The sequence below is a fragment of the Zonotrichia albicollis genome, chromosome 2 (assembly GCF_047830755.1).
Source record: "Zonotrichia albicollis isolate bZonAlb1 chromosome 2, bZonAlb1.hap1, whole genome shotgun sequence".
In the NCBI taxonomy this organism is placed as follows: Eukaryota; Metazoa; Chordata; class Aves; order Passeriformes; family Passerellidae; genus Zonotrichia; species Zonotrichia albicollis.
The window spans coordinates 4,605,617-4,631,925 of record NC_133820.1 but is presented as its reverse complement, the minus strand read 5'-3'; the positions used below and the strand labels follow the sequence as shown (position 1 = coordinate 4,631,925).

Here is a 26,309-nt window from a genome sequence, read left to right as displayed (position 1 = left end):
ATATTTGATCTGTGGTTCCTGAAGCAGAATGGGTCAGGGAACTGAAGTGGTCCCCAAGTACAGCACAGTGTGTTTAATGCTGGTTAAGGTGCAGCTCATTATCTGTAAGGATAAGATCTTTCATAAAGTAGTTGAGGCATACATTCAACTGGTTCTGTACATCCATATGCCAGCCTTTCTCTGGACACAAAAAATCCTGGAACAGCTCTAATGCAAGGGGCTGATTCATTCCCAGAAGCATTCCCTTTTCACGCTTACTGGTTATGCTTTGACTGTACTATAAAAAAAAAGCAGCAGGGTTTGCAGTTTTAACAGGAAATAAATGAAAACTAAAAAAAACAAACCCACACCACAGTCAAGCTGAGGATTAAAAAAATATATATAACTACACACTGCCCTCTGGCTCCTGTATTGCTACCACAGAGATATGCCTGTAATCATCACTGCAGACTGCTGGGATTGAGAACAGGTCGGTTATCAGGAGCTCTCCTAAGCCTATTTGATACAGTTAACACTTGCAGGCAAAATTAATTCCTACATCACCTGATGGAGGAGCTGGCCGACTTCAGAGATGTGAGAATCCAGACAGACTGCAGAGCCTTGCCCCTGGTCCAGCAGGGAGTGATGCTTGCAGTGCCATAATTAACTCAACAAGTATTAAAAACGTTTCTGAGGTGTTCACACAAAGATAATGGGTGTTAAAAAAAGCAACAATTTTCACTGGTGAGCAGGCTGTAGCTTCCAGCCAGGCATGCCACTCAGACTAAGACACTGAAAAGAAATGGTCTGCTGTTTATAGTGTATAAGCCCACAATTTTTATTGATAAAATGTTGGAGACTGACAGTCCTACACTGCTTCACTGCATCTCAATGCACTGTAGTGCCTTACAGTGCAGCTTCGATTTGCCATAATTGGGTTCAACTGTGCTAATCCCCTTGGAATGCAGCAATTAATACTTATTTAGTGGTAATGGCTGCATTCCAAGAGGATTAGTCCCTGCCCTGCACTTTTGCCAGCAAATGGAGAGCTGGAAAGAAGACAGTGTCTAACTACAGGTCTTGCTTTGCAGCTCCCAACGGGGAGACAGAAGGAGTTGCTCTTGCTACAACTGCTCCCCTTTGTGTATGAAAACACTGCTTTTCCAAGGAAAACCCACCTGACTGTCACTACTCCTTGCAGCTGCATCGAGCAAATAGAAACCCTGACACGTGCAACAAGAAAAAAAAAAAGCCAAACATAAAAAGGGACACCTGTGCAGGACCACAAAGACAAATATGGTCAGAAGTGCATGTTTCCTGTGGGAGATTATAAACAGGCCCTGATGCAATGCAAAAACATATCGCTATTCGTTATTTCAGGGATTTTTGTGACTGGCAGTTTCCTTTTTCCTGCTACGGTCTTAAAAATCTTCAGTGCAACAAGGTTTGTGGAAACCTATAAAGGATTTGTAAGGAGAAAGTTAAAATGCACCCTCTTTGAATGCTCAATTTTGAGACTAGTGAATCTGTAATATCCAATTTTTCCCTCCCCAGTGACACCTTTATGATCTGCTCTGGATTTTGTTGTTGTTAATGCACTCAAGAGACCACTGCTTATATCATATTTTAAGGAGGAGAAACAGTGCTTCTTTTCTTTTCAGTTACTCAAGCTACTCTTCCTGGCAACACCAACAACCCTGTTAACTGCAGGCGAGTTTCCCCAATTACATTGCAGTATTGTAGAAAAATTCTGTGACTTTATCACTACACACATGCTCGAAATGCTCTCTTTAATTATAGAACACCTTCCATATTTTCTTGCATGGCTGTACAGAATATGACTTATCAGGCTATGCCTTTTATAAATATAAAAATATTGAAAAGCACACACATTTTAAGGTCTGTGGCAAGCATCTACTTCTCCTTTATTCTCCTCCCCTCTTTACCCCTGACATACACCTCTTCAGCATGTTTCAAATGCTTACCTGAGGAAAAACTCAATTAAATTAACCGAAATTCATTTAAGCATTTAAAACAAATAAAAAGTCCAATTCATACTTGATTAGACAACTGTTTTCTGGCTAAAAGACAACAGGAAATTAGTGTGCAATGTTCCTATAATCATACAATTATAGGAATTGTATGATTTTGCAACTAAGGGTTTGTGCAACTATTTCTCTGTCTTATTTCTAAACAATTGCCATCTTTCAGTCTAGAAACAGTTACTTGTTAACACTGGAAGATGTTTAACAGTTTCCATTGGCATAAAAACATCACAGGAACACAAATTATCTTCAATGTTTTCACATAAATATACATGCTTGGATATGCAATTACACACTATTTCTTGACACTGTCTGCCCCTTTGCACACACATCCCCTCTGTTTGGTTTTGTCAGCTTACTCTGTGCTTGTAACAATCACAGATTTATTTAAAAAGCTTTAAAATTAATTACTCACAGATTAAAAACAAGTCATCTTACTCTTCAAATAAAGCATTCCTGTCATCTAAGGGTATCAAGATGAGTTACAAGTATTTTACATGAGTGCTACAAACTGGTATCTACATTTTTATAGGTAAGGGGAAGGGAAAAGTAATCATGCAAAGTAAATTTACAATCTGAGTCAGTGACAGTAGCAAAAATAACATGAAGTGGTTCTAGACCTGTGGGGATACACTGACAATACTACTGAGGTCAAGGGAGAGACTGTCCTCTTTCCACAAGCCCCACAGCAGCTGTTGGGCCCACCACCAGAAATGTGGCATCTCTTTTGTTTAAACTGGAGAAATTCTATGCAAACCTAAGCCTAGCAGCTGCAGGAATCAGAAGCAAATAGTAATGGGAAAGTTTTGAGGCTTTTAAATGTAGGATATTAAGAGCTAGAGGAAGAAAATAACTCAGAATCATCATTACAGCTATCAGGTTCTTTGATTAAACCTAATATCCCCTGAACAATACAGAATTTCACCCTCTCTGGTACTAACTGCATTGAGTCACATTCAACCAGGGCACTACAGCTCCACAATCAGCACAACTAATGAAACTCAAATTTTCAAAATATGACTTTTAAACCTTTAATATATATGAACTAGGGTTTGTTTCCTCTCCCCAGCTCACAGTTGTCATGACATTTATAGGAGCTTGCTAGCTTTGAGGTCAGACTCCCCATTTCAAATCTGAATCCAACAAAGCAAAAACAAATCTGACAAAGGCAAGTACCCAGAAATGTTACCTAAGCTTTGTTTCCACAGAAAACCAAGCTGTGAAGAACACCCAGAATTAATACAGCCTAATCTTTTTACACACCAATTCAACTTAGAAACTCTGAGGAAGCCTCTAGACACAGAAGTTCTGAAGTCAAAGAGCCCTGAGAGTAACTGCAAGAGGCTTGCATGAGAAACACAAGGGCTGAGCTCCCCAGCAGAGAAAATACAATTATTAGAGAGACCCAAGAAGAGGAGGGCAGGGCAGTGGTGTCAACCCCAAAAGAAGCAGTCCCACAGTACCTGGAGAAGAGCAGAGTTTGGGTCAGCCACACTGAGTCAGGCTTAAGGCCAAGACAGGAGGAGCGAGCGAGCAGCGAGAGCCTGAGCTCTAGCACAGCCCTCATGGAAAAAGGGGGAGCTTCAGGCTTTTCCCAGCTCTGCCTCGTCACCCAAACACCTGCACATCATCAGGGCAACCCAAACCACCGGAGAGCAGCCTGGGGGCACTTGAAGAACCCGAGATTAATTAGCTGGTAGAAATTACAAATCAGAGTCAAGTGGTTTAATTTAGCTCTTAATAAGCCTAAACTAAAGCATGGTCAGCCTCTCTCTGGATTTGACAGAAATAAACATTGTTGAGTCTGGAGCTGGCTGCTCTCAGCTGATGTTCTGAGGCATTCTATACCTGTCTCCATTTCCTTTACTAGAGTTACTTAATTTAAAAACCTTTAAATCATTTTCATGGATATTACTTCTGAGCTCTCTATAGCACAAAATGATTACAAAACACAAAAAAATGATGAATGCTCCTTTTTTTTTTTTTTTTTTTTTTTGCAGCCAGCAGGCTGCTGTGTTTATGGAGGGAAGCATTCATAATGTAAAGCACTGTAGAAAAAGAATTTGTTCATATTATGCCCCCGTCGTTTGCTTTTCCAGCATCTTTGAGTTATGATGAATTCAATAACCACTTTTAAGTATTAAACATTTAACACTCCAGCCGACTGTGAGTCTGTAGCACCCTCTTGTGTTCAACAACAATATATCACTTCATTGGATTTTCTCTCGATTCAATATTTTTGCTCAGGAAAAACCTTTGGCAAACAAATTAATCCATTTAGTTACGAGTAACACTTTTTGTGTTAGTCTGATACTCTGCCTGACCTACCTCTATTTTATTGTGAAGATCACAGGCACAATATTGAACAGCTAAGAAATTAATTCCAGAGAGAACTGAATAAAGGATTAAATGAATACTTGATATATTTAAGATCTATAGTGTAATGGTGTTGCATGTTGCAAAAGCCTACTGGGCACAAGTCCTCCATTTAAAACACAAGAAGCAAATTGAAAATCAAGAAGTAGGAACACAAACATGTCAATAAGCAAGATCAATAGAAGGAAGAACATGTAGTAGGAAGCAGAACATGACAGGTTGTGATTACCCTTATTAGATTCCCAGCTAACAAACATCCTGTGTCAGATGCCCGTGAGTGCAGTGACTTCACTGCTGCTGAGAATGCTCAGGTACTCCAAGCATGCCCTGGCAGAGGATACACACAGAAATCAAAACACTGATTCATTGCTTACAGCTGTATCAATTGATTATACTCAGCCTCTCCTGTTCTAAGTCACAGTATTACTCCTGGATGGCAGGAAAAAAGGAAACATGCTCACAAATTCCTGAATGAGCTGATCAGAATGAAGATGAGCACAGGGAAAAGAGGTGAGGAAAAATAGGACCAGCTATGTCTTTCTTGGGTTGGTGATATAAACATTTACACACCTATTACTAAGGGAGAAGATTAATAGCCTGAACTGCTTTACATTCCACTTCTACATATAAAACACAACAAAATTCAGTGAGATGAACAGATACAACTCCAGAGTTCTTCTCTATTGACTCTCAGATCCAGGTCTGTACGTGTAGCTCAACCAGTCTGCTGATCACTTAAGATCTTACTATTACTACAAAAGGCCCTTCCACCTGCAAAGAGAAAATACTTGGGAACTGATAGTAAAGGGAGAAGAAAACCAGAAACAAAGCCAGCCTTATTCTACACCAAACCCTTAAGGGAAAGCAATACTTTTGAAAGTGGTGTACTGGTTTTGGATGGGATGGAGATTTGGGTTTTGTGGTTGGGGTTTTTTTGCCTTAGTTTGCTTGGGGCTATGCTTGCAATTTGTGCTTAAAACAGCCTTGATAACACACCAATGTTTTATTGTTTATGCACTGCCAAGACCTTTCCTGCTTCTTTCCTTACCAGCCATGGAATGTGGGGGTGCAGAAGCAGCTGGTAGAAGAAGGAAGTTGGAGATGTGTGGAATGATGGCATTTATCTTTGCAATTTTTAATTTCAGAGCATTGGATGCAGGAAAGCATGTGAAGTACAAAGACACAGACTTAACCCAAGGAGGGGAAGGCAGGCGTAAGTAGGAACATTTTCTCATTAATTCTAGCAAGAATGAAAGATATCAAAGAAACAGTAAAACAAGAACACTGAAAAGAGAGTGCTGTTATGAAAGAGGAGAGAGAGACTAATTCTTGGACATGCAATAAATAATGCTTGACACCACTTGTCAAAAAAATATTTTAATTTTAACAAAAGCCCAGCAACATCAGTCTCACACATCAGAAATTACAGGGTTACACACAATGCATTCAGGTGTCCTCACAGAAAGTATTGAGTCCATGACAGAGATTCAGTTGAGTTTCCACAACTGTCATACCTTATATAAGTGGTTTTTTTTCCATTTCACATTAAATATCAGTGTTACCTATTCAACATTAATGTTTCTATATTGTAAGTTTTTTTAATCCTAAATTAGTTTTAAAATAGTTGAACAGTACCAATAGCTTCCTTCCCCTTATGAAGAAAGAATTCTTAATAAGTTACATAAAAAATACTTTCACAAATCATCCAAGTAAAAGAAAAGGAGTGATATAACAACAACATTAAGATGTAGGGATCTTACATGACAAATCCCACTGTCCTATATATTAACCTCCTCTAAGGAGTCTAAATTCTTTACTCTAGGTCAACTAGGTAATATTTGCTCACTGTAAAATCAACTTGTTTGTTCATAAATACTTTTTAATGCTGGTGAACTCAGTGCACAACAGATTGGAGAGGATGTTAAAAAGGTGGGTTTTTTTTGTGGTTGGGTGTAACTTAGTTAACACAGAATTAATTTAAGCACACCTTTCATTAATTTTCATTCTCTAGAAATCATGCATCATTTGTGTCAAACAGTATTGTGTCTTTTTCACTTCTGAGTTACTAATCCAAAATTGCTGTCTAAGGCTTCCAGACCCCAAAATCTGCTAAGTTCTGCTGTGGAGGGAGGCAAAAGCTGATGAACTGCCATTTAATCAGATTAACAAAGGTGAGTATATCAGAAAACATTTATCCTTCTCAACATTCTCACTGAATTTAGGTACTACAGATCTGCTTCTATTACAGAGTCAGGGCACATAATCAGCTGAGCAATTACCAAGAACTCATCCTGAGGTATAAGTACAGCTGGCATGAACACAACTGTATTCTACAGCACATTCAATAAAACAGAAAAATGGCTCAAAAAAGTGAGTTTATCAATGTGCAGAGAACTCTTAACAGGATTTGGAAACTCAGCACATCCTTTGTCACTGTAATACAGACAATGCTTTCCATTCCATCAGCTGAGCCATCCTGCAGAACTTCGCCATAAAATTCTAAACTAAACTGGTACTAAAAAGAAAATAATATTGGAAAGTGCTCAGAAACATTATTTAAATAAGGCACTTAAGAACTGGACTAATCCTTTAGATTCCAGTAAATACAACATTTCTGAATGCACACTGTCAGACACCTTTCCAAATTGACATCCAGTGGGTACAATTTAGTTATTGCTTATGCACAAAGGTTTTTCATTGTGACATGAATCAAGTTAGTGAGAAGTTAAATCTGCTTCATAAGAGTAATACATGCTCATTAACAATGCAAGGTGTTTGATTTATTATATTATTAATTCAGCTCTACACTACATAGAAAAAATAAATCTTTCACGAAACAGCCAAAGCCATTCATTTCCATATCAGCATCACCAAGGATCTTCCACCTACAAGGAGTAAGAATAAGAGTGAAATGAATGCAGAACTCATGTTGACTGTGCTAAAATATATTTGAAAGTTTGGAAGACTTGGTTTTATGTAGACAATAGAAGACAATTTCTCTATACTTCAAAATCATAAGGACAGATTCAACAGCAATTTTCTTTTGGAAGTATCAGCAATATTGCTGCAATCCCATTAATATAGCTTCAGAAGTGCTGAAGAGTCTCACTACTATTAATTATTAGACCAAAACATCATCAGTCTTGCAATTAATTCAAACAGAGGACAGTGACTGTGCCAATTCTACAGGAGTCACTCCTCCCTGTTACCAACAAGAAGTTTACAGGTGTGAAATATACTGAGAGTTAGCCATGAAGAACTTCAGTACTTACTAAGGCTTGACACTGTAGTACTCCTCTGGTGTCACAATTTTCAATCCACCAAAGTAGTCCAGGACCCAAATATTGGTGATGTTGAATTTGGCAAAGAACCAATTGTGATCCTTGGGCCAACTCTCCATTTCAGGGTGGCGAGTGAATAATGCTTTTTTGGCTATGTCTGCTTCTGAATCATTCACCTAAACAAAAGCCAGGAAAATGTTACAATAAGATAGTCATGTAAAGATGAGTTTTAGCTAAAAAACCTCTGCTGACTGCAGTGTGTTTTTTGAGTCCAGCCATGTCTTGTCCCAGGGGGCTCATTACTGTGGCTGAGGCTGCTCATCCTCAGTGTGCTGTGCAACTGTGTGAGACAGACAACACTTACAAAGTAGTGGATTCAAGATTAAATCAAAATGCTGCTTTTAGAGTTAGCATGAGCAAGAGAGTATTTCATCAACATAAGAATTGATGATTAATTGATTGTTAAACAAGCCACAAAACAGAGAAGTATGGATGGTAGGTGAATTATTACAATGTGATGTCTTAGGTGTAATTTCACCTCCTCTGCACCTGCTCATTCAAACTGACAGAAACAGATACAACTGTGCTCAGACATCTGCAAACACACAAATGGGATGGTATAACAGAATCTACAGAGAAGGGAAGCTGAAAAGTGTGGTGGCACTTAATATACAACATGCAGATGTTTAAAGGGTGAAATCAACCATTTAGAGCTCTGGGTATAGAATAAGAAAAACCACCAAAATAAAATCAACTCCATTATTAATGAGAAACTCAGGAAAGCAACTACAAGACTGCTGAGTGCAATGTGCAAATATCAGAGCTGTGAAAACACCAAATAAGAATGAGACTATCAAGTAAGAGAGTAGTGATGAGTAGTTCTCATCCTCAACCATTACCCAATAACAGGATTAGGATCTTCAATGACTAACACATGCAGTTCTCAAGTCCTCCTACAAGACTCCAAAGTACTGGTGCACAAGAGAACACTGCCCTGGCAGCAATGCCACCAAATCACACAATGCACACTTTTTGTCTATAATATCTGCAACTTTGTAGCTCAGGTTAGTATTTACTTGAACAGTTTCAGAAGCAGGCCCAGCACACTGCTGGAACCAAAGAATTTAACTGAGCAAGAGAGATGTAAATGAAATATGAAGGTTTTTCCAAAATAATGGCCTCAGACTTAATTTTGGAACACATGACAGCAATGAGGGAGATTCCCTGCATTACTCTCTCTCCCCAAATTCCTTGCTAAAGGCATGTCAAGAGAGCTCCTGCAAAAATCAAGCGTTAACTTTTTTTTTCCTACCACAAACTGTGAGCTGGCCTTTGGGTATCACAGCACAGAACAGCTCAGCTTATGCTTCTGCACAGAATTTCTCACCTTTCTCCTCTCCCTCCACTAAACAAATCTGTATTTGATGCACCCAGCCCTGCCCAGTGCCAGCTTTCAGCTGCTCACCTTTACAATGCTCCCAACGAAGATGATGTGGGCACAGAGGGGGTTCTGGGGATCATATTTGTGCTTCCTGCAGTAAGGAGTCTGTGCCAAAGACACAGTCAAGGAGGCATTTGAATTCACCTGAAATGCAAGAAGCAAGATAAGAGGTTTATGCTTACTTTTCTTATGTGAAAAAAATGTCATACCCACCACATTTACAGCTCTTGGTATTTTATTCAGCTCAATAATACTGGCAGAAAGGAAAAGGTGGTGACAGCTCTGCTCTAACTACATCTGAAAGGCTCCTTGGGTGAGCCCTGAATCTGAAATAAAGCCCAGTTCAGAGGTGTGCTGAAGCTTGTTAACATAAAATGCAAACATCACAGAACAAGACTCCTTAATGAATTCAGCCCACCTATTTCACGTGCAAATGATGATATATTACAATTTGCAGATACAAAGGACTGTACAGAAGACAAGGACATACAGTGAATTTCATCAGATGGAAGGGCAAAGTGTTTCTGAGAAGGCAACCAACTCAGCTTCACAACTGTTGGTAAAATTACTTATAACAAAAACATCTCTTCATAACAGCCTCCTGGCTCTTCCAAGCAGCTCTTTTGGCATTTAAAGTTAATTTTAGAAATAAGATTTTTTAAAAATTGAGCATTTAAATGAAACACCTAACTTGAAGGATTAAAGAACCCATAACTGATTGTTTTTCTAAAAACTAATTTGGTGACCATGGCTTGAAAAGCACTGGTGCCAAACAGGATTGCAGAATGCCATGTACTAAGGGTCATTATTTCCCAGTAAGAGAAGTTCCCCTGCTTTGAGGAGGTTCATTAGAAGAGCTCATGTCCAAGAGAAACCCTCCACAGTCACTTGAAAACTACGGAGAGCACAGGTGACCTCGTGAAACAGAAGCAGCCACTTGAGAGAGAGGAAGTTGCTCAACTCCCAAAAAGCTGACTCATGATGACTCGGCACCTTCTCCTCGCCTGTGACTATCACGTGTCAAGAGTTTCTGCCCTGAAGCAGCAAAATAAGGACCTGTTGAGGAGCTTTCTGAAGGAAATATTCATTACTAGTTTATACTCGTGGGTTTTATGTTATTCTGAAAGCAAATAGCTGTATCTGGGATTGAAAGAAAGGTATCACGCAAAATGAATTAGACTCTCTACACTACTCAGACATAATGCAACTATTTTAAGGTAACAAACTAAAACCTGACAGGGAACAAACAAAAAATGATAAAGCAGTCTGAAAAATTACCATTATTTTGTGTTTACTAATGTCATAAGTTACTAAAACAAACAAATCCATTAAAGGAGGCATGACTGCTATTTCACTAGGTTTTTAGCAAACTCTTGGCCACAACAGTTCTGGGACAAGGCCAATTACACACTCAGAGTCTCAGCATGCCAAAGCTGCCTTTCCATGTGTGCTTCCCTTTACGGTATGCTCCAGAGATTGAATAACTATTCCTTCAGCAAGCTCTGTGCTTAGGTCCCACACTGACAAGTTCCAGTCCTTTTGACTTTGCTGTGTGTGAAATTTCCTCTGTTCAGATATTCCATGGTGCCTCATTTCTTTCCTCAGTGCTCCTGCAAGCTGCTGCCCTTTCTTTCGCAAGACCACAATCAGCAGGAACTTCTCAGGAGCCTTCCAACTGTCACCACAGACAGCACTGCTCAAGGGCTAGTAATTGTCCCCAGGGCTGACAAACGGGGTGACGTCCATGGAAGAGCCATAAACTAAAACACAGATGAGGAAAGATTTTACGCTGAGGGTGGCACGGCTCTGGAACAGCTGCACATGGAGGTGGCGGTGTCCCCCTCTCTGAGGGCCCTACCTGGACACGTTCCCGTGTCATCTGCTCGAGGTGACCCCGAAGGATCTCCAGAGGCCCCTCCCAGCCCCAGTAATTCCGCAGCTCCGCGAACCAGCGCTGCCACACCGCCTTGCAATCACCGCCTGCTGCTGAGCACCGGCCTGACTGACCCGGCTGCTTCCCGAGCGTCCTCCCCGGAGTCACTCCGCACCCCAGGCCCCGCTCACCTCCAGGTCCTGCACGGAGATCTCCATGTCGGTCAGGTACAGGTAGGGCACGCCGCTGCCGCCGCAGGGCCCGGGCGGGCCGTCGCTGAGGGAGAAGATGTTGGCGAAGGGGCGGCCGCGCAGCCCCTCCTGCGCCGACAGCGTGGCCAGCGCGCCCCAGTCGCAGCTGTGCAGGACGTAGCGCGCCATGCGCGCCGCCTCCTCGGGCGGCGGGATGGCCGCCACGGCCGCCAGCAGCAGCCCCGATGCGGCGCACAGGAAGAGCAGCAGCTGCACCATGGCTGAAGACGCGGACATCGCTCCCCGCACAGCCGCGCACCGGGACATCCCACCCCGCACGGCGCCGGGCCTCGACTGCCGGGCCCGCCTTTACCGCCTGCCCACCGGCCGGGAGGGGCGGAGCCTCGCCTTGTCTCACCAATGGGAGCAGAGCTGCCCACCTGCTCGAGCCAATGAGCTACAACATCGGGAGTGAAGAGCCACCACCCTCGCTGTCAGCCAATAGACTTGCGAGGTCCGCTGTCCTCAGCCAATGAGAGCCGCTGGAGGCGGGGCAATGAGCGCAGGCGATGTAAACAACCGTGAGCGCGCGGCCCGGGAGGGGGTGGAGTCATCGGCGGCCCGGCAGCCAATGGGAGCCCAGCTCTGCATCACCGAATTGATGGAAAAGACCCCAAAATTGCCGAGTCCGAGCTGCGACCCAGCACTGCCGAGTGCCCCGGAGCACGGCACCGACTGACACCGCCAGCCCTTCCCTGGGAACCTCCAGTGAGCAGCCCATCCCAATGAATAATTTCCGTTTCTGTGAAGAAATTCCTCTGAATGTCCAGCCTGAACCTCCTCGGCACAGCTTGAGGCCGTGTGCTCCCATCGTGTCCCTCGTTTCCTGGGAGCAGAGACCAAAGTCCCCCTGGGCACACCGTGCTTTCGGGTGGCTGTAGAGCAGTGAGGTGCCCCCTGAGCCTCCTTTTCTCCAGACTCAACACCCCCAGCTCCCTGAGCTCACAGCACTGGCGCTCCACACCCTTCCCCTGACTCGCTCCAGCCCCTCAAGGCCTTTTCCGAAGTGAGAGCCCGGAACTGGACAGAGCGTTCGAGTACAGAGGGACAATCCCTGCCCTGCTCCTGCTGCCCACGCTGTTCCTGCTCCAGGCCAGGGTGCCACTGTTGGCCTGCTCGGACCTCACCGCGCTGGCCCCGTCCCACAGAATCCCCTCACAATCCCGTTTCCTGGAGCACCGGCGCGGGAAGAAGGGAAGGTGGCGGCAGCGCTCCCGCTGGCCTGCGGGGGCCGCTGGCGGGACGCGGTTCCCGGAGATGTCCTGGGATGTCCCTGCTGTGTCCTGGAGGATGTCACGGAGATGCCCTGGCGGCTCCCGCCTGTGCCGAGCCAGGCCCCCCGCTCCGACACCTCCTGCGGGGTCAGAGTGACACGGAACAGGCCATGGCAGCAGCCGGCCCCCGGCATCGCCCCTGCTTTGTGTGCCTGGGGAAGTCTGTCCCATCCTGCAAGTGTCCAAAACCCGCGTGGAGATGGCGCTTGAGGACATGCTTTAATGGTGAGCACGGGGCGCTGGGTTAACAGGTGGGCTCGGGGATCCTGAAGTTCCCAACCATGATGATTCTGTCATTCTGCAATCCAAGGGGTGGCACCAAAGGTCCCACTATCCCTGCCCACTGCTAAATCAGCCTCAAAGGCTGTTTCTGTGCCACCACAGGTGTTGGAGGCCCAGCCTTCCCTTGGGAAAACCTTATCCTTTAATCACAGGGATATATCACAGCAAGGACTATCTGTTTTGGGCCCCAAAGCCCACAGAATGGTTTGCCACTGGGCAGAACTAAGGTTTTACTTCTTGCACACTGTAGGGTGTATGTCAGAGCCCTTGCCTCTGCAAGACTTGGTTTTGCCATCACCATTCCACCTTCCAATGAAGGCTCTTCCAAGCATCACTTACCCAAATAAACACTTAGCTTATTTTATCCGTCACCTTGTGCTCAGTAACCTTATAAAGGTTTGTATAAAGAGATGCTTTAAACTGGGGTAATACTGAGACTTGATTCAAGTGGTCCTAAAAGATGGTGGGTTTTTGTATTTCCACCTGGATCCAAGTATGTCCACACTATGTAAACAGCAGTGTAGCACTGAGAAAACCAAATTAACTTGCTCTGTGACCACCATGTGCCCCAGGTGCCCCACAGCACCCACAGCTTATAGCAGCCCAGATGGATCATCCTGTTGGGCTGAACTCAGCCAGGAAAATACACCACCCATCCATTCCCTGCTGTTTATCTGCTGTCCTGTACAGGCAGAACAAAATAATTTTTCCTCCAGTATTCTCCTTGCCTGCAGAGCATGGTTAGAGATCCCTGCTGTCCTCCATGGTTAGAGATCTCTGCTCCTCTCAAAGATACATGGAGCCTCCTGCTGCTGCCTTCTCCTGGAGATGCTCAGGACAAACTGAAATTTTCATAGGGAAAAAAAAAGAAAAAAAGGATGCTCTAAACCCCTGATGTGCAGCCACTAGGCTCTCTCACTTCCTCAGTTAGATCTCAGAGAAAGGAGAAGGATTCTCTCTGTTGTGCTGCAATATTGTCTAGGGGCTCACAGCATCCTTGCATAACAGGGTCAAGAAAGTATTGGTAGGCATTACTAGTTCTCCTTTCCAAATCATGTGCCTCACTGCATTTAAAAGCCAGTGAATAGACAGCAATATCTCACCATAAATGGAGATATCCTTCCTCCAAGGTCGAGTTCATGGAATGATCTTAATTTCAGTGTGTTTTATATGTGATGGGCTTCAGGCTGTGTCCCTGGAGGAGATGTATTTTAGTCAGAAAGTGGGCAAGGTTTCCATCCTGCCTTGTGTCATGTTTTGTCTGCCCTCTTCAGAGCTGCTTTTCCCCAGCCAGCTCTCTCTGGTTGCTGCATGGGCTGGGCACGGTTTGTGCTCAGACACAGCCTGGCTGTGCTCTGCTCCAGGCTCCCTGTCTTGGTCAGGCAGTCTGTCCATGCACAGGAACCTTTCTGTGCCCAGATAACCCTCGGGGCTGTGCAGGCTCCCTGGGTGCAGCCCTCGATTCCCCAGCCAGGGCGGCTCTCCCGTCCAAATGCCAGCCAGGGTGATTAAAGTCACTCTAAAGTCACTTGCCTGTGACAGAGGAGACTGACCTGTGAGTCAGCTCTGGCAAAAGCTGAAGTGCTCAGTGCTTTGAAGTGCCAGTGCTTGGTGCCACATGAGACCCACCATGCAAATTGTTTCTAAAAATGTTGGTTGGATTCTCTCCTGAGGAGGTGTCAGCCCTGCTGCTGCTACAGGTGGCACAGAGCACAGACAAATAAGACATTTATTTGTTCTCACCCTCAAACTTCCTGAATTACCTTGCTTGGGAATTCAGCTTGTGACTCTTTCTTTGGTGTATTTTTTAGAAGATAGGTAAAGTTATTACAGTGCTGGCCTGGTGCTCAGCCAAAAGTCCTTTTATTTTTTTAATATTCACCACACTGGCAGTGGCAAGGCAAGCTTCCTTTGAGCACAACCTGTTAGGGACAGAAATATTGGTCCATTTTCAGTCAGACAATCCTGTTCAGTCAGAGCTGGGGCTGCATGCTGAAGAAGCTGCTGGTGAGGGCCACTGCTTGTGGTGCTGCTTTCTGGGACACTGAGAGATGGGCAGTAGGACTGGCCTGAGAACATCAAAACCAGCACAGACACCCAGAATTGTGTCAGCAGCCATGTTCTGATTGGTTTTGTTGGTTTATATAAGCCTGGAGTACTAAAACTAGTAACCATAGAGGAATTGTTCAGTCTGGAAGCAAGCTGTCAGTGGCTCATGCTGATATTTGTCCCATCACTATATGAGTACAGTGGGATGCAGCCATGCCTCTTAACACCCCAGCTCAGTTTGTTCTCTGAAGCCAAGCAGATCAGGAGAAAGAAGAGCTCTCTAAAAACATTCAGGTGCTGCAAGAGATGACACCAGTTATCTGAACACCACCCCCCAGCCCCTGGTGGGCTCAGGGTGATCCACCTCACTGTGATCTCATCATTACAAGGTGAAATTCTCCTTGTGCCATGCACCACTTTTTAACTTTACTCTGCTGAGGGACAGGCTTTTAGGAAGGCTTTTCCAGAACTGGCAATTAGGAAGCCCTAATTAAGAAGCCTGGTTAGTCTGAACCACGATGTTAGCACTCGGGCACCAGCTGACAGTCAGGAACGTGTCAAGTTGATCAATTTTTCAGTTATTCTCTACCACCTACTTTTTTTAGGTGGCCAGCACGAAAAAGACACTCACATTCCAATTCAGCTTAGTGAGAGCCACTTTATAACCACATCCTTGCATTGAACTCCCTTTGGTACCGGGACTTTCCCAGTGACATCAGTTCCCAGGGGTGCAGAGAGCCTGGCACACGTGTGTGTGTGTCCGTGTGTCTGTGCTCTCAGCAGCGCTTCCCTGCAGCTGCAGACCCGAGCACAGCAATGTCAGTGGTAGGGAGCGTTCCAGCGCAGTTCATTTCCTGCTGAGGAGCCCCCGAAGCAGAGGGCGAGGCTCAGCGGCCGCGGCGTTGTTTCAGCGCCGGCAGCTCGGGGCGCGCTCAGCACAGGGTGGGCTCGAAAAGCGAGTTTCCCATAGAAAAACGCTGCTCACGTTCGCTTCCTGTCGGGCTGCCAAGTGATAGACCTGATGTGTAAAGGCAACCCAAAACAGGATGTTGGCTTTTCGAGCTGATTGATCTTTGAAATGCAAATGTTGTTTCTTTGGTGGTTACCTTATCCCTCCTCTTTTTTTTTATTTTTCAGTTGAGAATTGAGCTGCTTGAGTGGGAACAGAAAGGGTTGAAACCCCATTTTCAGGAGGTCAAAAGCCCAATATAGAAACAGCTGCTGGTTAGTGGTGTGAATTCCAGGAAAGGATGTGGGTAACAGCAGCCAAGGCCAGGCAGAGAGGTGGACAGAACGACCTCAGATACTGGCACTGACAGGTGAGCTCTACTAAACCCCTCAACAAATGTCTTAACAAAGCACAGAATTGCAATCTGTCCTGCAGGAACCCACAGCTCCCTCCACCCTTTGCTCTCCCACCACCCTGACAAACCTACCTTGCCAGATTTGGCAGCTAGGCAGACACACCCAAATGAGATAACTGCACGGACACAAATGCCAGACACAAAATTTCAGATGCCCTCCAATGCACTTTTAACTAACTGATTTTTGAATAAAGCATAGCCATGTCTCTGCACATCCTTTTTGTTGCTCCCTCTGAGCACCCTGCAGAGGCTCCACTCTCCATCCTTAATAAGGCAAGAAGCCAGCAAATGTTGCCCATGGTGTTTCCAAGCATGGCAGAACCCCTTACACCACCTGTTTGGAAGGAATGCCAGGATGAAGGAGTTCCTTGCACCTCTCCCCCACGTGCTGCCTGTAGCAGGAGTGCCAGTCATTTCTTCTGAAGCAAACCTGCTGTGTTGGCCTCACATGTCTTGAAAAGAATGAGACAGGAAGCTGAAAAATCCAGGGGGCCACAACTGCACAACTGCAGCATTTTCTCAGTCAAATGAAATTTCCCCCCAGAGCCTGTTTTACTGTTTTAATGGCACTAGTGATTACTTTTTTTTTTTTTTTTTTTTTTTCTTTGCTGCAGAGCAGAACAGATGTGGAACTTTTTTTTGGGTATAAGACCAAGTTAGTCTCATAGACACTGCTACATCCCAGGTTTGTAAGCAGGGATATACAGAAGGATGCAAAGAGTCATACTGGAAGATACCTCCAAATACTTGCAAATGCACATCATGTGCAACACCCAGTTTCTCTGTAGAATCTCCCTTAATAAGTTTGTTTCAGAGGTCTTGCAGCTAAAGCATGTGAGTTGTTTGTTCAAATTTTCTAGTGGTTTTCAGTCCAGAAACAAGAGAGAGGAAAACAAATCCACACCTCATGTCTTCCTGTCTGGAGAAAAACAGACACCATATTTCTGTGCATTCACCCCTTGCTCCTTCAGGAAGGGAGATTTAGCATGAAAAAGTGTCAGAAGTACAGACAAAATTATTAAAATGCTCAGAGTACTGCATACTATGCCCAGAGCAACGGCATTTGGGAATCCAGCAGGCAGAAAAGGTTTGCTTTGTGGCAAGATACTTGGAGGCAGCAATAAATGGAGTGAAGAATTGTGGTGGGGCAGCTGCAACAGCTTTTGCTTTACTAATATGGGTGAAGTGATACTGCCTCTCCCTAGCAGTTTCCTTTTCTGTACACCTAAGCAAATGGTTTCCTCTGCACAGCAGAGCCCCTGAAAGCAGAAAGAAAATACTGAAAGAGCCCCTGAGCAGCAGGAAACAGTTATGGGAGGTGTCACTGACGGTGTGTTACATGGCAGATATCTAGAAAACAACACTTGTGACCCATGTCCAGTGAAATCCCTCAGCTTGAAATCCTCCTGCTGTCCCACTGCAGGCAAAGCATGGGCAGTACAAGAATCCTGCCCTCTCTGCCTCAACCCTGTTTCTCAGTTCAGTTTCTATTCCCTGTCCTAATGTACCATTGTCAGGACTTGAAGAAATCAATAGGATTTCCAAACAAGTGGTAGTTCCATTTTTGTATTTATTTGAGATTTTAGTTTCTTATATCTACAGTCAGAGCATCTTGTGGTTGCTTACAGCAGAGGGGTTTCATCTAATCCATCTAATCCAGTGTTTCAACAACAGAAGATTAATTAGTCCTCTTGCCCAATCTTCAGATTGTAACAACTCAGCCTATCATTCTTTTGGCTAAGGACAGAGTGACTATTGTATATTGAATCTGGGAGATAATTGGATCACAATTTAAATCTGCAAATTCCACAGGAGTCCTGCAGCGTGCAGGACAGCAACAGTTAACTGCACTGGGAGAACCACTCTCAGTAACAGGGAGCTGGGGTATCATGATGCTCACATTTAAATCCTTGCTGGAGCGTTTTCAGCCACAGCCAGCAGGGACTTGTGAAACACTGCAAGGGAGAAGCATGCATCCCTTCTAGAAAACATGCTTTAGCTCTCCTCTGCCCCCGAGGTACCGTGCCAAAATGACGATATGACATTGTGTCACTTTGCAGCTGCACTCAGGGCGAGGAGGCCAGCAGAAGACAAAGGGAGCGTTTCCAAATTCCTCTGCACCACCCTGCTCTCGAGAGGTGGGGACTGAAATTCTTTGAGAAGGAGCACATGCAAACAGTTGCTAAAAGAGATGTCCGGTTTACAACGCTGCGATTGGCGCGGAAAGGGAAACTGCAGCAAAAACATCCCGGAGCTTTGTTTTTCCCCATCCGAATTTCTCTACCACCACGGGAGCGTGTCACTTCAGTGCACAAGTCTGAACATCCCTGCGAAGGGAGAGGAGGGCAACCCGCACCTTCCGACCTGGTGGTGTGAGAGACAAATTCAAGGCAGAAAGAGCTGGTCCTGCTTTACAGCTGGACAGTGCCAGCCCTGCATGGGCACCCTCTGCCAGTGCCCACAATTCAGCCCTGTCCTCTCCCTGCGGGATCACCCAGATATTTGTTCTTCCTGGGAGTCCCAGCCACACACCAGGACAACGCCTTAAATTCTACCCAAGCCCCATAATCACCATTGCTCTCCTCCTGTTCTGCCTTTCTGAAGACAGTTCATTGCCGAGTGAAATTACCGAAAAGGAGGAAGAGAAAGGAAAGCTGCAGTTAGAAGGAAAGGGATTCTCCCCTCACAAACAAACAGGCAAGAGACTCTGGGAGAGGGAAGTGTGGACAGCGGAGAGATCGAAGCAGAGATAGCAGGGCAGGAACTGCAAGCAGTGAAGAGAAATAGAGACTAAACGGAGGGGTGGGAGGGGAGTAAAGATAAGGTGATAGAAAATAGGAAGGAGGAGACAAAAAAAAGGGAGAGAGGAAATGCACCCGCGGTGTCCCCCAGTTTGGGCGCGGAGGCACAGCTTGTTGCTTGTTGTCTCCCGAGCCCGGCGCTCCGGGAAGGACAGTATCTGTTTAGATTTGTGTCTAAATTTAAACCCTGATTGCCTTGCCTCCCCCTCCCCTCCCGTCCCTCCCTCCCTTCCTCTCACCCACCCGCCCTTCTTCCTTGTTCGCAGCGCAGGGCCACTGGCCGGGCTCTGTCTGTCCGTCTGTCCGCTCGGGCTGAGCAGCAGCTGGGATCTCCCAGCCCTCCGCGCTCTGCTCTGCCTCTCCTGAACTTTTCCCACAGATAACAGGGAAAGGGGTGGGGAAGAAGGATTGCCCCGAGGACACCTCTCTTCTTGCAGGACATGGAGGTAAAGAAAACTTTTTTTATTTCCACTAGCTTGTGACTGGCTCCGCGATCTGCTTTAGCTCCACCTTGCAAAGCAATTTCTCCCTGAAGGCAGCTTCCAGCTATCTTTTTGCTGGCGTTCAGATCAAGGTCTCTTTCCTCCCACCCCGACTCCTGTCGTGCACCTCAGACTCTTTTGCAGGTTTTAATCCAGATTTGGAAAGCAGGGGGACGGTTTGGGAAAAAATTACCTCTGTGAAAGGGGAACGAGGAAGAGTTGCCGTTTACTTATTGGTCTCTAAATGTGTTAGATCTCTAAATTATCTCTAGCTGTGTTAGATTTTGTAAGGTATCATTTTGAAAGGAGATTTTAAGGAGTCATTAAGAATGGGGGCATAAGAGAACAAACTTTGCAAGCTCCTTGGGGTTGGTTCCTTCCCCACCCGTGCAGCAGCACTTGTGATTCACACCCTCAGCTGTGTGTGGCTCCTGTCCCAGGTGAATTGGGAGGTCTCATTTTCCTTTCAATAGAACATTTTGGGTCAGGGAAGGCGACCCGAGAGCCTGTGCTTGAGTGAGGTAGATGAGTGGCACACCCCCAGAAGGTTTTCTGTCCCTTTTTCTCTGTGTACCCTGTGCTCCAGAAGAGCTGGATCTCGTGTCTCAGGGTGGGCACAGGACTCTGGCTTCCCTGGGGTTTATGTTCAAGCCTTCTCCTGTGTAACACCCTCTTGGGCAAGGCAGTTCACCTCTCTCTTCCTCCCCTCCCATTCATTTAAAATGGGAATGGTGGTGTTTGCTTTGGTCATGTCAGGCTGGATTTGTGAGCTTTTCAGTCTTTTAAAGTGGCAAGGGAAAAGGAATATTTATTTTTAGGAGGGGCACAGGAAATAGAAAGGTGATTACAACATTGGCAAAACCTCAAATTATGAAAGAGGACATTTGGTATTTCTCTCTGCTGAACAGAGACCTTACTAAACACTTTATATTATCTTCCCAGATAAGCCTTTTTCTGCATGGATGCAGCCCCAATAGCAGGGGACACTCAGCAGAGCCAGGGAACAGTGTGCTTCAAGCACCACTTCAGCTTTTCTTTGAAGAATTCCAGTGCATAACTCAGCTGGGCAATTGTGATAACACCCAGGTGCTAACATCACCATCCTGGTTATCTGTGCTGCCCTGCCCCACAGGCAAGGGTTAAACATTTGGCCTGTTTAGGTGTGTTTGTTACAAAAAATGTCCTCAGCTGAATTATCTAAACAGATTTTGGGGTGTAGAAGGATTAAGCAGTGGTGGAACCAGCTCAGCACAGGCTACTTACGTGACATGACAAATGTTTGGCTTTACGAGGGTTTTCAGGTTTGACAGAGCCTAGGTCAATCACTGTAACACTTGCTTTATTCTTTTTCACTGTAGTATCCTTTCATGTTTCAGAGGGGAGGGGGAATTGGGCTCCTAATTTGTTATAATTTAGGGCTGAAACAGGTATTTTGGCAAGCTGAGGACACTCTCCCTCACCCCCTCTCCTCTCCACACACAAAGGATTGCGCCCCTCGAGTATTTTCCGTTGTCTCTGTTGAGCAGAAGGGAACACACCTGCCATTTCTTTTTGGAGACACATGTGACACTTGGGGAAGGTCAGGTGGCCAGGAAGCTTGTCTGAAGTATTTGACCTAAGAGCTCCCTGCTCTTGATTCTGTCTCTTTACTTCTATTTCCTGTCTTTTCCATGTGTTTCCTGGTTTATTTTTATCATCCGTAGATTGCTATTTCCCACCTTTTCTTTGTGTTACCTGGTTTGTTTTTATCATCTGTAGATTGCTGAATCCATTCTTATTTTTAAAACATCTCAATGTCCAAGATATTTTATTAGTAGCATGCTTGGTCCTGCCCCAAGCCTCCAAAATGGTGTTTAATGTCCCGAAGTTAAGATATTAGGTTAAAATAGAGCCAAGAGCAAGAGCTTGATTTCTCACCAGCTGATTCTCTTCTCTGCTTCTTCCTGAGGGCTTTTCCCAGGCAGGACACAGAGGCTCACCACAGACTTTTTGCTTAAAAACCAGATTTACTGATCCTGTGCAGCAGGAACGAGAAGGGTCCTGTCATTTCCCTGCTTGCTTCATCAGTGGCAGGCAGAGCTGCTCCCTGCTTTCCTGCTGGCACAACTGGCAAGCTCTTTGCTCTAATGGGACACATGAGGATTACCAGCATTAGGAGGAAAAGGGCAGAGGGCTGACCTAGCCAGCTGATTTCCATCACATCCCTGGCAGGAAGACCCTAGTTTTGAAAAACCCACAGAAGCAAGATAGTTGGGATCTTTCTTAAAGGCAGCAAAACCCTGCCCTTGCAGTTCACGTAATTTTGTGTCTGTTGATCATCAGTGTTTTGTTTTGTTGTTTGGGTTTTTTTTTTCGCCCATCTTCTTGATGCAAAATAGATTTGACAATCAATTTTCTTTCCAGTGTTATGGCAGATGAAAAGAAATAATGAAGTTTATACCACAGATTGTTAACGTGAGGTCATATCAAAAATGTGTAAAACTGCACTGGGGAAAGCTAAGCCTCTTGTAAAGAAAAGCAGCCATGAAACATTGTTTGCAGTTATGGTACAGAAAGTATTAGAAATTTTTGTGTTGGTTTGTTAGTTTACATCTTCAGATTTGGCCCAAGCTGTCTAATTCCCATGGCTTGTGGGTTCCCAAACCTTGCTGCAGATGTTGTGAGTTAAGGCATCCACTGAAAGTGCTTGTGGCTTTCTGCAGCCCATATTCCACAGCAGTAATGGCATTCCTCTTCCCAGCCTCTCTGTAGGGGCTTGGGAGCCTAGAGACACTTGAACTTTGATTGCACAGCAAAGGGAAACAGTCCAAGACTGAATTTCACTTGAGTGGCTCCCTGTAGTGTAATGGGTGCAGGGGTGCAGCAGCCAGGTGTATTTTGGGAAGGCTCCCCCCTTCTTTGTGCCTGCCAACAGATGTCATTTAATTCTGTGACATCTCCATTGTCTCTTTTCTGCACCTACTCCTGCTAGATCTCCATTTTTCCTGTCGGTGCACTGACCCAGCAGAGGGAAAGCTTTTCCAGGGCTGAGGGCAGTTCTCTGCTCACTTCACCCCTCTGGGCAACCTCCTGGGCAGCACTCACCCTGTCCTTAGGAAAACTGCACTGAGGAGCTGTCACCCAAGGGACTGACCTGGAGGGGATGCAGGAATGGGAACTGTGCAGGTGAGGGGGGCTGAAATCTGTGACCCTCCTGGTCCCCAGAGCAGCAGGACAGGAGGGGAGCTGGGCTGAGAGAGGTCTCTGCCCACCCTGCAGCTGTGGAGCTGAGATTATGAACAGGCATTACACCATGGTTAGCTCTGCCAGGAAGCAATATCCCTTTCTCAGGAAGCTCTGATGATTGGCTTTCATTCTAAAAGTTAAACTGTTCTTTTTCCCATCTTCTATTTTTTTTTCTTTTTGCTTAGTAGAATGGTTCAACCTCAAATACAGATTGTTTTCAGTGTTTCCTCCCAAACCCATCAAAATGACACATTTGTGCAGTGTGTCTGTGAAAATAAAGGGAAGAGTATTTAAATAAATTGGGAGAAGTATTATATGACCCCATTTTACCCCTCAGGTCTGGGCAGATTTGAGACCTGTTTGACAGTAAATGTCTGCAGCAAAGAGTCCTGGAAAGGATCTGGTCTGCCAGACTTCCACATCCCTGTGACTGGAGGCCTCCCTCTCGAAGGACAGGAAACAGCAAAACCAAACCCCATGGGCTGTGCTGCAGAGCCCTTTCTTCCCCCTAGCAAAGACCCCAGAATAAATGGAATTAAGGCTTTTCCTGTGTCACCAAGAGGGAGAATTCTTCTGAACCTCTCCCCACTCCCCAGTTTGGTTGCCTGAGTTTCCCAAGCCATGGTGACAGCATTTTGGAAACGCCTTCTGTCCTGTGCTCCACAGTGTAATTGGCAGGATGTTTTGCAGTTGGGCAGCATGTCATGCATACCTTCCCATACATTCCCAGGAGCTGCTTATCTGGAGAACAGGGCAAAACATCAGCACTGCTTTATCAATAGATGCTGCTTGGAAACTTGCTGGCTTTTATCATGGAAATGAACCAGCCCTGTTCATTTCCACTTTGTTCGGTTAACAGAGGTGTTTTAGAGAGGTGGAGGCTCCTTTTCCTGAAACAGCAGCTCTACAGGCTGAATTTGGGATCTGAGCTGGCAGCTGAACCCAGCAGCAAGGAAACCTCTTTGGGGGACCTTGTTTGGTGCTTTGCAGACAGGGCAGCAGGCCCTGAATGTGGTCTAGGGACAGCAGAGCTGTTGTGTAAGGAGAAGTTGTTATTGCACACTCACTGCAGAGTTGCTTCACACCTCGTTGTGACAGAGGCATGGGGCACTCATTCCTACAGAGTCTCACCTAGGCATGGATTTCAGTCACTTCATGCAGGTCACAATTCATCCAGCTATGCAGTCTCATGCCAGAAATGCCTTTACATCAAATCTGGGTTGTATCTTTATATCTTACCACCAGTATCTGGGTCCTGGTGATGTACTGTAAGGATAAGCCTTATCTGCCCCATTAGTGCCACTTTTCTGAAAGACAGGAAAAGAGGCTGCACTAAGTTCTTGTCAGATTGAAGCACATCACTTGCTGAAGGTGTTTCTGGAAGTCTTCTGCAAACAAGGACCCACCCTGCCTTTGCAAGGTTTACAGCGTATTCACACGCATGGCTTTTCCTTCATTATTCATCACCAGATTTTAAAAGAGCTCAAACCGTATATTAGTAGTTTGCCCTGAGTTCCCACACCTATAGAACAGGTAGAAAACTTGTAAGCTGTTATTTTTGCATATGCAAATACACCTCTTCACCCTTTCTAATGAGATGCATGCAGGGTTTTGGTCAGTGTGGATGACTGGTGGCTAATCTACAAAGGATATTGGTTTACCACTGCCAGCTTCAACAAAGCTGCTGTTCATCCCAGGCTTCTCAAATGCACAGAGAATTAATGTGTGTGGTTTGGAAAGCCTGGATATCTAAAGGGTCCAGACCAGTGACTTCTTGTGCACAGAAAGGAACAAAAATGCTAAGGAGAGGGAATTCTGCCTCAGAGGTTTGGAGTTGAACAAATCACTGTGGCTTTTCAGGGAGTCTGAGGACAATACTATAAAACTGTTAGCAGAGAGGAAACAGAATTTGTTAGTGCATGAGAAAAAGCAGTATGCCTGGCAATATTGGGATCCAATTAAAGGAAAGATTTATATCTCACCAAATAGCAGGAAAGATTTCTAACAGTGAGGTCTGGCATGGTTTGGAGTAGCGTAGTGGAAACCAAATGTAGTAGAAAATCTTTTTCCCATGAATGATTCAAAAATAGACTGGACTGAGTGGTGGAAAGATAAGAAGCAATCTTCAGTTGTATTCAGGTTAGTGGTACTGATAGGGCCACCAGAGGGGCAGCACTGTTCTGCTTCTGCAGCACGTGTGGGCTGCTGGGAGAAACCAGTGGCTATTGAGCATCAGGCCCAAAAAGTGTTTATGATCCCTCCCTGCTGCAGTGCACTGTTCAAGCCCAGCAAACTTCTGCCTGTGGGAGGCTCAGGTCAAAATAAATTGGCATCACACCTGCTAGAGTCTAGGAATGGTAATTTTATTGCCTGTGTAAAACACAAAACCAATTTTATTTTTACTCTTTCTTCCTGTTTCTAGAATAGGTTTCTGTATCCTTTAAAACTGCGTACTACAACAGCAGTCATGGCTTACTCAAGTCAATCATCTTGAAAAACCTTTCTGCTGAAAGTGCCATGTTTCTCCTGATGTAAGTTCAGATGAAACATGCCCTGTTTTCATAGACACACACTCGAGCTGGTGTGCCAGCCTTCCCAGGAATTTCATCCCTTGGGCCTTGCAGTGAGGGCATGTTTAACTTGGGAAATGTGCACAGTCTAATTTGGTTTCCCATTTAGTCTTTACAAGGTGCATGGAGTTGTTGACACTGTCCCTCTGTGAGAAGCCAGGGTTTGCATTCCCAGTTTGAAGGTGTTCATTCCCAGTTTGAAGGTGTTCATTCCCAGTTAGAGGCAGAGGGGCTCTCTGTGCAAGCAAACGTGATACTCCAGACAGCCTGTGAAGAGCACAGAGAGGAAGGAGAGGGATGGATTCCTGAACACACTGGTTAATCCTACAAAAAAGAAACAATCTTAGCACACTGTCTTTCATCTCCCAGCTCAATGCAAAGTTGCCTTTTCCACTCACATCAGGACTTCATTCTCATGTTATGCATCATCCTGTCCTAGCCAAGTAAGGTACTGAAAAATCACTGGATCTTTCCAGTGATTCCAGACATCAAAAATTGAATTTAATCTTTCTTCTCAACACCTGTGAATTTAGGGCCTTGCTGGCCAGAGCTTCCTAGTGCTGATTCACTCACTGAGCAAGAGTTGTGCAGGCACTGAGCCCACACTTCCTGGACACCTGGTTCCGGTGGCCCAGCTTGAACCTGGGAAACTGTGCCTGAGGTTGAAGGAACTTTAATTTCTCTTCTTGCCAGAGAGAAAGAACATGTAGAGGGTCCAATCAGCCAGCAGGTAAAAGAAATGGAGCACAGATGTAGGGGTAGAGTGTTTCAAATCTCTTATGAACACTGGGTTTCTCTGTTAAAGCATTTTGGGAGAATTTTATGAGCAGTTTTAATCAGAAGCAGAGATCATTATCTTCTTCACATCACCAAAAAATAATCTATGTCAAAGGCCAAGCTGCAGCTCAGGAGTTGCTTGGTGCATTTTCCTTAGGATATAGATGAGTTGTTTACCTGTGGAAAAGACAAAATTTCCAATGCACCATTATGGCCGATCCAGACTGGGCTGAAAACTC

General features: G+C 45.1%; 2 protein-coding genes across 4 annotated transcripts in view; one reads left to right on the top strand and one right to left on the bottom strand.

The window, feature by feature from the left end:
- Positions 1-5,761: 5,761 nt before the first annotated feature.
- On the bottom strand, positions 5,762-11,559 carry CREG1 (cellular repressor of E1A stimulated genes 1). Of its 2 annotated transcripts, XM_014269856.3 has the most exons (4): positions 11,187-11,556; positions 9,147-9,266; positions 7,673-7,857; positions 5,762-7,285 (listed from the first exon to the last, which is right to left on the bottom strand). In XM_014269856.3, coding segments are annotated over exons 1-4 (633 nt in total). In that variant the 5' UTR covers positions 11,514-11,556; the 3' UTR covers positions 5,762-7,284. The 2 variants fall into 2 exon arrangements, with proteins under 2 accessions (XP_014125331.2, XP_005491045.2); XM_005490988.4 differs by lacking the exon at positions 5,762-7,285 and having other exon boundaries at positions 7,672-7,857; positions 11,187-11,559.
- A 7,762-nt stretch (positions 11,560-19,321) lies between these two features.
- The window catches only part of RCSD1 (RCSD domain containing 1), a 28,867-nt gene continuing 21,879 nt past the window's right edge, over positions 19,322-26,309 (top strand). For both annotated transcript variants that reach the window (XM_014269858.3, XM_005490987.4), the window contains exon 1: positions 19,322-19,462. In XM_014269858.3, coding sequence (XP_014125333.2) covers positions 19,457-19,462 — 6 coding nt within the window. In that variant the 5' untranslated portion in view covers positions 19,322-19,456. The remainder of the gene's footprint in view (positions 19,463-26,309) is intronic.